The following is a 16,849-nucleotide window of genomic DNA, read 5'->3' as shown; positions in this document are numbered from 1 at the left end:
GGGATTTATCGGCCTTCAATCCCATCAATTTCCCCAACACAATTCCCCGACTAATAAGAATTTTCCTCAGTTCCTCCTCCTTACTAGACCCTCTGACCCCTCTTATATCCGGAAGGTTGTTAGTGTCCTCCTTAGTGAATACTGAACCAAAGTACTTGTTCAATTGGTCCGCCATTTCTTTGTTCCCCGTTATGACTTACCCTGATTCTGACTGCAGGGGACCTACGTTTGTCTTTACTGACCTTTTTCTTTTTACATAGCTATAGAAACTTTTGCAATCTGTCTTAATGTTCTCTGCAAGCTTCTTCTCGTACTCCATTTTCCCTGCCCTAATCAAACCCTTTGTCCTCCTCTGCTGAGTTCTAAATTTCTCCCAGTCTCTGGGTTCACTGCTATTTCTGGCCAATTTGTATGCCACTTCCTTGGCTTTAATACTATCCCTGATTTCCCTTGATAGCCGCGGTTGAGCCACCTTCCCTTTTTTATTTTTATGCCAGACAGGAATGTACAATTGTTGTAGTTCATCCATGCGGTCTCTAAATGTCTGCCATTGCCCATCCACTGTCAACCCCTTAAGTATCATTCGCCAATCTATCCTAGCCAATTCACGCCTCATACCTTCAAAGTTACCCTTCTTTAAGTTCTGGACCATGGTCTCTGAATTAACTGTTTCATTCTCCATCCTAATGCAGAATTCCACCATATTATGGTCACTCTTCCCCAAGGGGCCTCGCACAACGAGATTGCTAATTAATCCTCTCTCATTACACAACACCCAGTCTAAGATGGCCTCCCCCCTAGTTGGTTCCTCGACATATTGATCTAAAAAACCATCCCTTATGCACTCCAAGAAATCCTCCTCCACCGAATTGCTTCCAGTTTGGTTAGCCCAATCTATGTGCATATTAAAGTCACCCATTATGACTGCTGCACCCTTATTGCATGCACCCCTAATTTCCTGTTTGATGCCCTCCCCAACATCACTACTACTGTTTGGAGGTCTGTACACAACTCCCACTAACGTTTTTTGCCCTTTGGTGTTCTGCAGCTCTACCCATATAGATTCTACATCATCCAAGCTAATGTCCTTCCTAACTATTGCATTAATCTCCTCTTTAACCAGCAATGCTACCCCACCTCCTTTTCCTTTTATTCTATCCTTCCTGAATGTTGAATACCCCTGGATGTTGAGTTCCCAGCTCTGATCATCCTGGAGCCACGTCTCCGTAATCCCAATCACATCATATTTGTTAACATCTATTTGCACAGATAATTCATCCACCTTATTACGGATACTCCTTGCATTAAGACACAAAGCCTTCAGGCTTGTTTTTTTAACACCCTTTGTCCTTTTAGAATTTTGCTGTACAGTGGCCCTTTTTGTTCTTTGTCTTGGGTTTCTCTGCCCTCCACTTTTCCTCATCTCCTTTCTGTCTTTTGCTTTTGTCTCCTTTTTGTTTCCCTCTGTCTCCCTGCATTGGTTCCCATCCCCCTGCCATATTAGTTTAACTCCTCCGCATACGTGGCACCCATCCCAATCTGATAGATCAGAGCTCCAAAGTCCAGATCAGACCTCCAAACCTCCAAAGCATAGATAACGCCTCCAAAATGTTGAAGAAACCTCCAAAATGTGTAAAAGTAACCACTGAGCACAAATGCTGTGAGCAAACCCTTTCCCATAAGAAAGCAGCGGTCAGTACTGAGAACTTATTGGCACATTTCCCTGAAATGGCTTCAGCCCCCTCCATCATCGCTGTGCACGCACCTTGCTTTCACTGCTGAGTTCCAGGAAGCGTGGGCAACACATAGACCCAAAGCTAGAGTTAAAAACCCATGTCAATATTGTTCTAATTAGAGGCATAGTCTTAGAATAAGGGGCCGCCCATTTAAAACTGAGATGAGGAGGAATTTCTTCTCTCAGATGGTTGTAAATCTGTGGAATTTGCTGCCTCAGAGAGCTGTGGAAGCCGGGCCGTTGAATAAATTTAAGACAGAGATAGACAGTTTCTTAACCGATAAAGGATCAAGGGGTCATGGAGAGCGGGCAGGGAAGTGGACCTGAGTCCATGATCAGATCAGTCATGATCGTATTAAATGGCGGAGCAGGCTCGAGGGCCGTAATGGCCACTCCTGCTCCTATTTCTTTTGTTCTTATGTTCTTATGAATGATTAACATATATTAAGTGGCAACTCGCTTCTCCTGAGGGGGTTGTACGCTCACAGTCTAACGCTCTACAGTGAAACCCAGAAGTCGCGGGTTGGAGCTTGCTTCCTGATGCGCTGTCAATTTTGCCGGTTGTAACCCCCCCACAACCCTCCGCCCCCCCCACCTGCACCCAAATCCACGCGCTCCTACTCATTAAAGATCTTCACAAATTTCTGATTAATCAAGTATTCCCTATCTTCTTTAGTAATCCCTTTTATTATTCACAGACCTCAGCTTGTTTGGAACATATCTTTAATTTCCCATTTCCATGTAATTTGAATTCTTCCAAAGAAAGTCAAGCATAACGTAAAAAGATACACAGGTATATAGATGTTAAATAACATCTGGTCAGCATGTTCATGTTTAGGAACATACACCAATTTTCTTTTAATTGCTGTTTTAAAATCGAAGATATTAGTAAGCAGTAAAATTTCAATAAAAGTAGCTTTTTTCATTTACACTAAAGAAAGACTTATATAATGCCTTTCACGACCACCGGACGTTTCAAAGCACTTTACATGAAGTACTTTTGGAGTGTAATCACTGTTGGAATGTGGGAAACACGACAGCCAAATTGCACACAATAAGCTCCCACAAACAGCAATGTGATAATGCCCAGATGATAATTTGTTTTTGTTATGTTGATTGAGGGATAAATATTGGGCAGGACACCAGGAATAGCTTCCCTGCAATTCTTTGAAATAGTGCGATGGGATCTTATACATTCACCTGAGGGGGTAGAGAGGGCCTTGGTTTAACATCTCATCCGAAAGACGGCACCTCCGAGAGTGCAGCATTCCCTCTATACTGCATTGGAGTGTCAACCTAGATTTATGTGCTCAAGTTCCTGGAGTGGGATTTGAACCCACAAAACCTACATATCGATTGGTCAAATCAAATCACATGGGGTAGCCTTGAGGAGGAATTCATAGAATGCATACAGGATTGTTTCTTAGAACAGTATGTTACAGAACCTACAAGGGAGCAAGTTATCTTAGATCTGGTCCTGTGTAATGAGACAGGAATAATAAACGATCTCCTAGTAAAAGATCCTCTCGGAATGAGTGATCACAGTATGGTTGAATTTGTAATACAGATTGAGGGTGAGGAAGTAGTGTCTCAAATGAGCGTACTATGCTTAAACAATGGAGACTACAGTGGGATGAGGGCAGAGTTGGCTAAAGTAGACTGGAAACCCAGATTAAACGGTGCCACAATTGAGGAACAGTGGAGGACTTTTAAGGAGCTCTTTCATAGTGCTCAACAAAAATATATTCCAGTGAAAAAGAAGGGCGGAAAGAGAAGGGATAACCAGCCATGGATAACCAAGGAAATAAGGGAGAGTATCAAATTAAAAACCAATGCGTATAAGGTGGCCACGGTTAGTGGGAAACTAGAAGATTGGGAAAATTTTAAACGACAGCAAAGAATGACTAAGAAAGCAATAAAAAAAGGAAAGATAGATTACGAAAGTAAACTTGCGCAAAACATAAAACAGATAGTAAAAGCTTTTACCGATATATAAAACGGAAAAGAGTGACTAAAGTAAATGTTGGTCCCTGAGAAGATGAGAAGGGGGATTTAATAATGGGAAATGTGGAAATGGCTGAGACCTTAAACAATTATTTTGCTTCGGTCTTCACAGTGGAAGACACAAAAACCATGCCAAAAATTGCTGGTCACGGGAATGTGGGAAGGGAGGACCTTGAGATAATCACTATCACTAGCGGGGTAGTGCTGGATAGGCTAATGGGACTCAAGGTAGACAAGTCCCCTGGTCCGGATGAAATGCATCCCAGGGTATTAAAAGAGATGGCGGAAGTTATAGCAGATGCATTCGTTATAATCTACCAAAATTCTCTGGACTCTGGGGAGGTACCAGCGGATTGGAAAGCAGCTAATGTAATGCCTCTGTTTAAAAAAGGGGGCAGACAAAAGGCAGGTAACTATAGGCCGGTTAGTTTAACATCTGTAGTGGGGAAAATGCTTGAAGCTATCATTAAGGAAGAAATAGCGGGACATCTAGATAGGAATAGTGCAATCAAGCAGGTGCAACATGGATTCATGAAGGGGAAATCATGTTTAACTAATTTACTGGAATTCTTTGAGGTTATAATGAGCATGGTGGATAGAGGTGTACTGATGGATGTGGTGTATTTAGATTTCCAAAAGGCATTCGATAAGGTGCCACACAAAAGGTTACTGCAGAAGATAAAGGTACGCGGAGTCAGAGGAAATGTATTAGCATGGATCGAGAATTGGCTGGCTAACAGAAAGCAGAGAGTTGGGATAAATGGGTCCTTTTCGGGTTGGAAATCGGTGGTTAGTGGTGTGCCACAGGGATCGGTGCTGGGACCACAACTGTTTACAATATACATAGATGACCTGGAAGAGGGGACAGAGTGTAATGTAACAAAATTTGCAGATGACACAAAGATTAGTGGGAAAGCAGGTTGTGTAGAGGACAGAGAGAGGCTGCAAAGAGATTTAGATAGGTTAAGCGAATGGGCTAAGGTTTGGCAGATGGAATACAATGTCGGAAAATGTGAGGTCATCCACCTTGGAAAAAAACACAGTAAAAGGGAATATTATTTGAATGGGGAGAAATTACAACATGCTGCGGTGCAGAGGGACCTGGGGGTCCTTGTGCATGAATCCCAAAAAGTTAGTTTGCAGGTGCAGCAGGTAATCAGGAAGGCGAATGGAATGTTGGCCTTCATTGCGAGAGGGATGGAGTACAAAAGCAGGGAGGTCCTGCTGCAATTGTATAGGGTATTAGTGAGGCCGCACCTGGAGTACTGCGTGCAGTTTTGGTCACCTTACTTAAGGAAGGATATACTAGCTTTGGAGGGGGTACAGAGACGATTCACTAGGCTGATTCCGGAGATGAGAGGGTTACCTTATGATGATAGATTGAGCAGACTGGGTCTTTACTCGTTGGAGTTCAGAAGGATGAGGGGTGATCTTATAGAAACATTTAAAATAAAGAAAGGGGTAGACAAGATCGAGGCAGAGAGGTTGTTTCCACTGGTCGGGGTGACTAGAACTAGGGGGCACAGCCTCAAAATACAGGGGAGCCAATTTAAAACCGAGTTGAGAAGGAATTTCTTCTCCCAGAGGGTTGTGAATCTGTGGAATTCTCTGCCCAAGGAAGCAGTTGAGGCTAGCTCATTGAATGTATTCAAGTCACAGATAGATAGATTTTTAACCAATAAGGGAATTAAGGGTTACGGGGAGAGGGCGAGTAAGTGGAGCTGAGTCCACGGCCAGATCAGCCATGATCTTGTTGAATGGCGGAGCAGGCTCAAGGGGCTAGATGGCCTACTCCTGTTCCTAATTCTTATGTTCTTATGTTCTTCTGACTCAGAGGCAAGGGTGCTACCCACTGAGTCACAACTGACACCTAAACACCACTTATTCCTTGAAACTTTGAATCAATAACCACAGTTTAAGCAAATAACCAAAAATCTAAAATTATTTTTTTTTATAGTTGGGTTTTGTAAAAAGTCTTCCTATCTCCATAGTCAATAATTATAATAATGATTTTATTAAGCATTCTAAATCATTTACAACTTTGGAAAAACAACCTATGTAACATTGGCCTGCAGTACTTTAGCAGCAGCATGACTTCATTGATGGATATCATTAGAGAATGTAACTACCCTCTAGCCTATATAATAATGGGATATAATCCTACATAATATGTACCATATTGTGATTATGATTTGTCAAAGAAATTTTGGAAAATAGTTTTGGGAAGTAAAATTAGTCGGCTATATTGAAAAACAAACGTTCAGAATAACCTGTGAATTGAATCTACATGGAATTCTCCTTTTGTAGTCCTTTACTCAAGCATCGTCCAGGACTGCCTGATAATCACAGCAATGAGACAAGGGGAAATAAAGCAAGTTAGCTAGTTGTACACAGAGCTGTGAGTGTACTCCTGGGCTGTGAGTATACCCATGGACTGTGTGTACCCCTGGGCAGAGTGTACCCCTGGGTTGTGAGTATACCCCTGGGCTGTGTGTACCCCTGGGCTGTGAGTGTACCCCTGGGCTGTGAGTATACCCCTGGACAATGAGTGTACCCGAGTGTACCCCTGGGCTGTGAGTGTACCCCTGGGCTGTGTGTACCCTGCCCCCACCCCTGAGGTGTTGGTTTGCGGCTCTAAGTGTAAATTAAACAACAACTTGTACAATGACCAGCGACTCACCATGCATGCGCGACCGGGTGGTCACACCTGCCCCCACAGTTGTGCAATGTCACGACTTTGCATTTGTTTCCTTTCATACGAACTTCCAAACTATGACGACTGTGTTGAGGGTAATTTCTTGTGAACCATCCAATTGTTTATCTAGAGTATCCTCTTGACTTTTCCAGAAGAGTCAAATAAGTTTGAAAGCTGCTGTCGGGTAGGCTGGGATCAATGTGATTTTATGTTTGGCAGTGGTGTGAGACTTGTCTTGTTACCTAATGCTAACAGAATTGGAACTAAGGAAATATATGTTTGGGTGGCCGTATTTTCTAAGCCGAATCCGAGGACATACAGGATGGGAGCACAGCAAAGTACTCAAGACAGAAAATGTAGGTTACGTAGACCCCCTCCCCCCACCCCAGTGACCGAGATCACACCTGACCTCTCCCCCACACCCGCGCCTCCCTCAGTGACTGAGAGCACACCCGAACTCCCAGCCCCAGTGACTCAGGTCACACTTGACACCCCCCATGACTGAGGTCACACCTGCCCGTCCCCAGTGACTGAGAATACACCTGACCCCGCCACCCCCCTCCAGTGACAGGTCACACCTGAACCCACCCCCCCTCTCCCCAGGACTGAGGTTACACCTGACCCCACCCCAGTGACTGAGACCACACCTGACCCCCTCCTCCCCCCACCGCAGTGACTGAGGTCACATCCAGTGCCAACAATCCAGCAGCATGAGAATTCTGAAACGACGACCGACACATGCGCAGGGAGACCGCCCGGTCACGCATGCATGGTGAGTCACTCTGCCCATTGTACAAGTTGTTGTTTAATTTACACTTAGAGCGGTAAACCGACACCTCGGGGGGGGGGGGGTTACACACACAGCCCAGGGGTACACTCAGTGCCCAGGTTATTCATACAGCCCAGGGGTACACACACTGCTCAGGGGTACGCTCACTGCCCAGGGGTACACATACAGCCCAGGGGTACACATACAGCCCAGGGTACACACAGCCCAGGGGTACACATACAACCCAGGGTACACACAGCCCAGGGGTACACATACAACCCAGGGTACACACAGCCCAGGGGTACACATACAGCCCAGGGTACACATACAACCCAGGGTACACACAGCCCAGGGGTACACATACAGCCAAGGGTACACACAGCCCAGGGGTACTCACACAGCCCAGCAGTACACATATAGTCCAAGGTACACACAGCTCAGGGGTACATACAGCCCAGGGGTATACATACAGCCCAGGGTACACACAGCCTAGGGTACACATACAGTCCAAGGTACACACAGCCCAGGAGTACTCACACAGCCCAGAGAACACACAGCCCAGGGGTATACATACAGCCCAGGTTACACACAGCCCAGGTGTACACTCACAGCCCAGAGGTACACTCACTACCCAGGAATACACATTCAGCCCAGGGGTACACTCACAGCCCAGGGTACACTCACTGCCCAGGTTACACTCACTGCCCACGGGGAACACACGCAGCCCGGGGGTACACTCACAGCCCAGGGGTACACTCACAGCCCAGGGGAAGAGTTGCATGAATCGGGAACTCTTCCGGGAACATTGTTTGCCCAGGGACACACTGTCTCATCTGAGAATGTCCCCGGAAAACAGTAATGTATGGTCACCCTAATATATGTATACATTAACAGGATCTGCCATATAGCGATTCCTTAGGGCCCAGCCAAAGTCTGTGATTAAGAGAACATACCTTTGTATAGATCCTCTTTGCCATGACCATAAAGTGGAATCGTGGAGAGCTATGTCCAATTATGAAATGTCAGAGACTCCAAGTAATCAAACATATTGGCCACAATAAAAAATATTTTTTTTTCAAAATAGAAATTTTTCATTTCCAACATCAGGTATTGCGATGGCCTAAGTGCGATTGCAAATTTAGTGCCAATTGGGACCAAGTTATAAGCGATTTTTTTCAAGTGCTCAAACTATACAGTATAAACTGCTAACAATTCATTAAATGATACCAGATATGTAAATGAGCTTTGGCTTAGCATGTTATACTGTACCAAAGTTGTATAGAGGCTTGGTCAGACCCCATCTGGAGAACTGCGTTCAGTCCTGGGCACCACACCTCAGGATATATTGGTCTTGGAAAGGGTGCAGTGCAAATTCACCAGAATCATCGAGGCTTGAAAGTGTTATATTTTGAGTACATAAGTTACGAGTTGCATAAACCTGGCTTGTCTTCCCTTGAGTATAGAAGATTGAGGGATGATCTAATCAGGTGTTTAAAATAAAAGGATTTGATAGGATAGATAAAGAGAAACAATTTCCTCTGGTGGCCATAATCTTAAAACTAGTCAGAAGTGAAATCAAGAAACACTTTTTCACATAAAGGGTAGTAGAAGTCTGGAACACTTCCTCAAAAAGCTCTGGATTCTGAAAGTTGAATTCTTCACGACTGAGATAAATAGATTTTTGTTTTGTAAGGGTATCAAGGGATACGGAGCCCTTGATAATTGGGGTTGAGGTCATCATCATAGGCAGTCCCTCGGAATCGAGGAAGACTTGCTTCCACTCTTAAAATGAGTTCTTGGGTGGCTGAACAGTCCAATACGAGAACCACAGTCTCTGCCACAGGTGGGACAGATAGTCGTTGAGGGAAGGGGTGGGTGGGACTGGTTTGCCGCAAGCCTTTTCCACTGCCTGCGCTTGATTTCTCCCTGCTCTCGGCGATGAGACTCTCAGTGCTGGGATATAGATCAGCTGAATGGCCTACTCCTGCTCCTTTGTAATGGGACACTATTTTGCATTCCCAAGTGAAGCCAGAGACAATCCAAAGGTAAATCAACCTCATCATACTTGTGTCTCTTTGACTTATACCACATATGATGGAAGGCAATATTGCTGTAAAAAATAGTAACCAGGAACAGTACCAAAAGGCACATAATAGCCTGCAGTGACACCAAAAGAAACACAGACTAATAGTCATCAATATAATTCACATTAAAAATTAATTACATAATTTGTATTTGTTTAACAAAAAAATGGTAAGCAGCCACAGGGTAGGACTTATATCATTTGCGACACTGACTGTAAATCACACTTGTGCATGATTTATCATGTTTAGCACGGTAGAAAGTTGCACAAGTGTGTTATATAGAGTGGCATTGAGCTATGCACATCAGGAAGATGAAAGTTTGATCCCAGCCAGTTTAGGTGAGGTACAGAATAACTGGCTTAATGCAGTGAGCTAGGGGAGGGGAGAATCAGCCAGCTTCCACCGCGGATCACTCTACGAGGATCCATTCAACGGGGATATTCCCACTTTAGGTGAGGTGCTAGAGGAGCTGTGGAATTAGAGTGCTGCAATTGTCACTAACCTCAAGAAGCAATTGATGAATGCCTTGAAAAACTGGATGGATGTAAAGGGATGAAATGAGCAATTGTCTGGGAACAGATTCTCCACACCCCTTCCCAGTTGTGAATGTGCATTATAGGGCAGGTGTACTGGAGATTTTTTTTTAAGTAAATAGCATTGTGTACAATTTGTTGAAATTGGATACACAAATTTTCAACTGCTGTTCAATATATTTACACAACGAAAACAGCAAATATCAAGTGCGGTCATTTGTGAAATCCACAACTGTGCTCTGATTGGCCACAACAGCACCACCTATAGTATGCAAGTACTATTGCAGGTGGCATTTCTTTGTGCAAGCAGTGATTAATCATTGCGGTGATGATTATTGTATTTAAATACAATAAAAGGCAAGCAACCACAATCAAGTTAACTTTCAGGCTAAAATATTGTGCTTTGCATACTAGAATAGAATCTCTACACAAATATTTCAGACTTCAGCATTTCTTGGAGTGCATTTCAGGAAATTGCAGCCCATTTTCAGCTCAAAATAAAATAGCTTAGCCCCTCCTCCCCAAGTACAAAAGGTAAAGCACCCAGCTGGATTGGACTAGCAGAGGCAGCAGCTTAAATACAAAGACCATTGGTTTCAAAGGTCAAATGGCATTACATTGATAGCATCAGTGGATACTTTCCTTTTGGGTGTGTAGTAGTGACTTCCATAAAAGTTTGATCCTAAGATTTCTACAATTGGTGTTAATGGACTCCTAGTGTTAGGACAGCTACAAGACTTGCATGTTGTTTCGATCAAAGAAATCACAAGGTATTTCAGCAGGGTCACAATTTCATATGCAAGCAAGCTCCAAGTGTGTGATTGTGCATTTCCATCTAACTGGAGACAGACATAGTAACCGGTTAAAACTATCTTCCATTGATCCAATCAAGCCCTCACTTCCGTATGTATTAGATGGGACAATCCTACATCACACTTCAGAAAACTGGCATGAACCCACTCCTGGTAACTTCTAAGCACCCTAAATGTACAGATCACTCAAGTTGAAATACATCACACTGCTCAATGCAGTATTTTTCCCCAAACTGGGTATAATTTGCTCCTGTAGTATATGAGAAATCTGCAGCCAGCAACAAGTTGCCCAGTCCCAATGACTCACTATGCAAGTCTCATCACAAGCCAACCCAGCCCCACTCACATTTACCCAATAGACAACCAATACAGCCTTCTGACAAGCCAACATTTGCTTCCACTGCTTTTTCACATTTAATGTTCAAAAGACATGCAAGTACAGCACTTACTGCCAGGGAGAAAGGAAAAGATAGACTAGAAATAAATTTTAAAAGATCTCAAAGATTAATCTGGCAGATAGAATTCAACACAAGTCAAGCATCCAGAAGTTGAATGCCATCTCTAGCCTGGCTTCTAAGACAGAAAAAGGGAAAGACATCAATTAATTCCTATTTAGATCCTGAACCAGTTTGAAGAATACTAATGGAAGTCTGGGTACATGCATGACTACTTTCATTTTCTTTCCAGCAATCAGGAGTCACGTGTGCCTGTACTTTTGCAAGTCAGGGTTAAAGTGAACAGTAACTCATGCAGCTTCTCCTTTTACCTGAATTTCTGATGTGTCCATTTTATTTATTTTCCCCCAATTAGACAGTTGGTTTTCACCAAGTAGAGTTTTTAAGTTTTAGTAGTGATGGTAAGTCATCAAGTTTCTAAGTGCATAAATTGCACATAAGTACTTGCAAATAAGTAAAACAATTGAACAGCTTCATTCATTAAATAACCAATGACAACACACAACTTATGTACAAAAAGTGAACTTTAATTGAAATGCTTGTATAAAAAAATATGTTCTCCATCCATCATTTATTTCACAGCTAAATTGAAAAAACCTCCCAAATCCAAGCTGCATAAATGCAACTAGATCTAGTGCACGAAACACAGCTATTGAAATAAATTAAGGTTGACTGCCACTCTACCTTCCTAAGCCAATGATGGAGACTGTACAACTTCAATAATTTAAAACCTTTCAAAACAGTATTACTTTACACTTCTAATACAAACAGCCATGAAGAACCTTGGTTGAACACCAAAGTTAAAGGAAAGTCAAATCCATCTATTGCCCTTTTAAAAAGGGGTAGCTTTTGGACACAAGCTTCCATTCACCTTCCACTAGCATGACAATCCACTGAAAACTGCATGGTATTTAAAAATGCAGAAAAAAACAGGAATGCAGAAATATACCATAGACTAACCAAATAGGTGCCATGGAAGCAGAACAGCAGTGTTGGAAATTTTCTAAAATAAATTAAACAAATAAATAGCCACATGAAATTTGTGGACAGTCTAACTTTTTAGAATACAAATAAATAAAAACAAGATTATAATACATGAAACATAATTTACATTTCATACAATATACAGTCTTGAAAGTGTCCTTGAATTGCATTGATCGTGCATACAACCATGCCCCGACATGCCTTGGCCACATAGAAATAAAACTCGCAGGTTGATGGAAGAGGAGAGGACTCAAAAAAAAAAAGGGGCTTCTGCCTAGTGGTTGCGATGACTCGAAAAAAGAAAAACCAACATTGCTGGCAGACAAAGTTCTTGACATCCCTGTACACACCCTTAGTTGTGCAGGCTGAAGTATTTTGAGCAGCAAAGATAGAAGGGGAACAAAGTGTGTTCAAGTATTCCATCACCAGTGAATTAAAGCAGCTTTCAAAAGGCACTCAGAAAGCAAAGAACATTTAGTCCAGGCTCTATGAGAGCAGAGTTTGCATTGTTTGGAGGTCACTTTTTGCTAAAAAATAAAGGTCAGTCATTGCCAAGTACTGGCCTGCTTTTCCCAAACTCCAATGTTCCCAAAAGAAAACAAATTAATTAGTTCAGAGCAGTAACCAGCAGTCAGATTTCTCCCTCCCACCCACCACCCCAGAGGACTGGATGTCAAATCAACTACCACCCCCTCCCAAGTCAAGCTGGTGGCACCACCACAGGGTCCTTTAGTGTATAACGCCCCTCCTGCTGCGAGGCATTGATATTTCACAGACTCTCCTTGCTTGAACTTGTGCTTGAGGGCTCGTGGCCTAGGCTTAGCAGCCTGATGTCACAGTCTTCAGTTTTAACCACTTCTGCCTTTCGCATCCAAGCATGCTCAAAGATCTGTTCAAGCATGGGTCTCTCAGAAGGCCTCAATGCAAGGCACCACTTGATCAAATGCTGACATTCTGGGGGGAAAAAAAGAGACAAAAAAATTAGCCAATGTTTAAAAACTATTTGAAAAGCTCAGCAACTAGGTTCAATTTACTACATTTCCTATATTACAAGTGACTACACTTCAAAATTGGCTGCAAAGCACTTTGGAAGGTCCTGAATGGTACTACATTTTTTTTTGTACATCAAACTTCACTTACCAGAAGAAATTCTCCTCCTGAAATACACTTGACCACGCAAGATTTCTTCATCCTGTTCGAAAGGGATATCCCCACACACCATGTCATAAAGCAGCACTCCCAAAGACCATACTGTAGCTGATCTCCCATGGTATCTATGGTAACGGATCCACTCTGGAGGGCTGTATACTCTTGTGCCTAGAAATAACAAATCTAATTCAATACGGATTTCAACTCGAAAGGCATTTGGAAAGCTAATTACATACTAGAATGTCTAAAGCGATTTAGGTCTTCAAGCATTAATAAAAATAAACCCAGGCTGGTTGCTCTGCAGATCAATTCCCTGCAGTGAGGCAGTCAGCTGACTTCTTTGTTTACAAACGTAAGGAAGCCCTCACATGGTGGGATTCCGCACAGCAGGGAGAAAACGTGAGCCACAGCCGGCTGCAAGTGAGCAAATGGAGGAGAGGAGAGCAGGAGCCCGAGAGGGAGAAGGAAAATAAAAATGGGAAAATGGGAGATAGAGGGAAAGGAAAGAGATGGAGAGAATGAAGAGGGGAAAAAAGAGAAACAGTAAATAAAAGGGGGAGGAGAAAGAGGCAGAATTAGAGGAGAGGGGAAGATAAATGGTAAATAGAGAAATAAAAGGAGGAACGACATGTATGAGAGAGAGAGAGAGAGAGAGAGAGGCGCGCGCTCCGGGCTGGGGGCAGCGCTCCTGCACCGCTGGATCAGGCGGGACTCGGCAGCCGCTGCCAACAGCAGCTTGAAGGGCCGGGGAAGGGAAGGGCAGCAATGCTGTGGGAGCTCTGAATTGCTCGGTGCGTGGTTGGCCATGGAGTGGCGGAGAGGGAGGGGTGGAGCCAGGTCTGGGGGGAACAGCAAGGGGGTTTTAAACGCGGGAAGGGCTAGAGTTTCACAACACAAGGTAGAGAAAGGAGAAAGCATCGCCCGGCTGATGGGGGTGTGGGGGGGAAAAAAAACAAAGGAGAGAGAGAGAGAGAGAGGAGCACTCCAACATGCACCAATGCAGCTGGGGCTTTCCAACTCGATACACAAAAACTAGCGGCAAAAAGCCAGAATCTGATCACCAAAGATCAAATGGATCTCCACCCATTATTAACGATGGGATGGGCAGATCGTTGCAAAGCGCGAACTGTCTACACAAGAGCCAGCATTGAAGAAAAATCAAAAAAAATACAGGGGCAGAAACAACACACTGACCAGCGACAGATTGTTTAATACAATACAGCCTGGACAAAACAGAGTTGATTAGAAGCCAATTCACTGGCTCTGGGGTAGCAAGACATACATTACAATAACTTGCCCCTAAATTGGGGGATCATTACCGTCAAAATCGGTGTAGACGGTGTCCTTGAGTAGCGCCCCCGAGCCGAAGTCGATGAGCTTGAGCTCCCCGGAGCGCAGGTCCACCAGCAGATTCTCGTCCTTAATGTCCCGGTGAACCACGCCGCAGTTGTAGCAGTGCCGCACCGCCTCCAACACCTGCCTGAAGAAGACCCGTGCCAACTCCTCCTCCAGGGCCCCCTTCTCGGTGATAAAATCAAACAGGTCCTTGACCAGCTCCGGCCGCTCCATGATCAGCAAGAAGCCGTCGCCCCGCTCGTACCAATCCAGCATTTTAATAACCCCTCGAAAGCCTCCGGCCACTTTCTTCAGCAGCACAATCTCTAGAGGCACAAGGCTGCCGTTCTGCAGAAACAAGAAAATAAAAAGGTTGGGGAGGGGGAATAATAAATACAAGCGTGCAAAAAACTGCGGAAAATACATTAATACAAGCGTGCAAAAAAAAAACTGCGCATAGAAACGCTAAGTAATTCACCCCACCCCCCCAAACATGCAATCAAAACATTACAACGTGTCCTAGTGTCGTTACAGGGGAAAATGTCAGTGTTCTCATTAAAGTACTGCATGTACTACTACAAACACTCCCTAAAACTTTGCTCAGTATTTCCAACATTTGCCTTTGATCTGCACTGTAAGTGCTGGCAGCAATGCTAGCCTTCAAAATTGATGAGATTTCCCACCCCTCTCCCACAAGAGCTGTCGAAGCCGAATTTACAGCTTTTAATTGAATCAACGGGAAAAAAAACTATTAAATTTGCAGAGAAATACGCAGGTTAATACAAAAAAGGACAGATATGCCACTACTATATCCCCAACATACACTAAAGACAAGCCGGATTCTAATGTTAAATAACTAGTGTAAATAGAGTGGAGGGAGAGAGAAAAAAAAGCGATTACTTACCAGTGAGCCCCACTCGGTCACTCGCTCTCTGGCTACATGTTTGACAGCAACCTGGGAAGAAAGCGCAGAGTTAGTTGGAGACGAGGGGGGAGAAAGGGGGCAGAGATTGAACAATTGCTGCAACAGCCAGGGTTTGCCGGCAATGGGGAAGGGCAGACTCACCGGCAGCCCATCGCTGATCCGCACACCGCTGTAGACTGTGCCGAAACCACCGCTGCCCAGCACCGCCCCGATCTGATAGACTTTCTCAAAGGGCTCCCGCTCCTTCACTGCACGGGAAGATGAGAAACAAAAAGACAAATTTTTTTTATTTATTAGGGTAGTGTTTGAAAACCCGCATTCAACTTGTATGTACCTCTTTAGAAGCAGACACTAGTTACAAAAACTAGTAACTCGTGCAATTCACAACACGACCCACAACAAACCACACAGCCCGCTCCCAAACACAGCGCATCAAAACATTGAGCGCTACGACTGATGCACCATTGCCCCAAACCACCGAGTGCTATAAATACATCTACACACTCCGGATAGAAATATATACAAATACATCCAGCAGCCGGGGAGAGGGGGACCAGAGCTCGTACCTTGCTGTAACTGGATCTTAACCGGCAAATCCATGCTGGTCGGGCTGCAAATGTGAGCAAACGATCCGATCTTCTTGGACAGCAGCATCGCAAAGTGAGATCCCGCCGTTCCAACCCTCCTCCGGCAGAGAAATTAATATGCACCAGCAGCAAAACTGCGCGGACTGAAGACGCCGAGTAATTCCCCGCACTCGCTGCCAAAGGTTTTAGTTGCAAGGTGAGTAAATCCAGGTGTAAATGGGTGTGTGTGTGTTTTTTTTTTTCTCTCTCTCTCTCTCTCTCTCCTACACACACCGTGCCGCTCCCTGGCTGCAGTTGTGGAAAGTCAGCAGCTCGGTGCCTCTACACTTGCCTCTTGCAGCGTTTCTAATCTAAATGAGGACAGACCAACTTCTCAACTCCTATAGAGAGCAGCGGCGGGGCGGCTCGCTGAGGCTGAGGAATCAATCCGCTTAATTACAAACCCTCACTTGTCTAATCACCCGCTCTGGTGAGAGGGGAGGGAGGAGTCGCGAAGTGTGCAATGCAGCATCGGCAGCGTATTACCTTCCTCCCTCCTCCCGCCTGGCTCCACTTGGGGCGGGGTCTCTCTGGGCGGTTCCACTAGCCGCGCACTCCTTTTCGATAGTACTAGACGGTGCAGGGTTACAGTGTCTGAGTGCGGCGCGCCGCGGCCACCCCTCGCCGCGCTGAATCCAAATGAAAAAAATACCCGGCGTATTTGCATAGCGTGGGGACCCCGTCCAATCGGCGCGCCGCCTTTCACACAGTGCCGCCGGCTGCGGCCAATGGCCGAGCGGCTC

The 16,849-nt window shown here is 44.5% G+C and overlaps 1 protein-coding gene across 1 annotated transcript; it reads right to left on the bottom strand.

Annotated features, from left to right (window-relative positions):
• Positions 1 to 11,593: 11,593 nt before the first annotated feature.
• LOC139278531 (serine/threonine-protein kinase pim-3-like) lies at positions 11,594 to 16,512 on the bottom strand. The gene is made up of 6 exons (XM_070897396.1): positions 16,047 to 16,512; positions 15,622 to 15,728; positions 15,460 to 15,510; positions 14,540 to 14,903; positions 13,212 to 13,388; positions 11,594 to 13,025 (listed from the first exon to the last, which is right to left on the bottom strand). Exons 1-6 carry the CDS (start codon positions 16,132 to 16,134, stop codon positions 12,841 to 12,843), a joined length of 972 nt encoding a protein of 323 aa, XP_070753497.1. The 5' UTR covers positions 16,135 to 16,512; the 3' UTR covers positions 11,594 to 12,840.
• Positions 16,513 to 16,849: the final 337 nt, after the last annotated feature.

This window comes from Pristiophorus japonicus, chromosome 13 (genome assembly GCF_044704955.1).
Source record: "Pristiophorus japonicus isolate sPriJap1 chromosome 13, sPriJap1.hap1, whole genome shotgun sequence".
NCBI lineage: Eukaryota > Metazoa > Chordata > Chondrichthyes > Pristiophoridae > Pristiophorus > Pristiophorus japonicus.
Note: the sequence above shows the minus strand (reverse complement) of the source record. Positions and strands in the feature narration are given on the sequence as shown.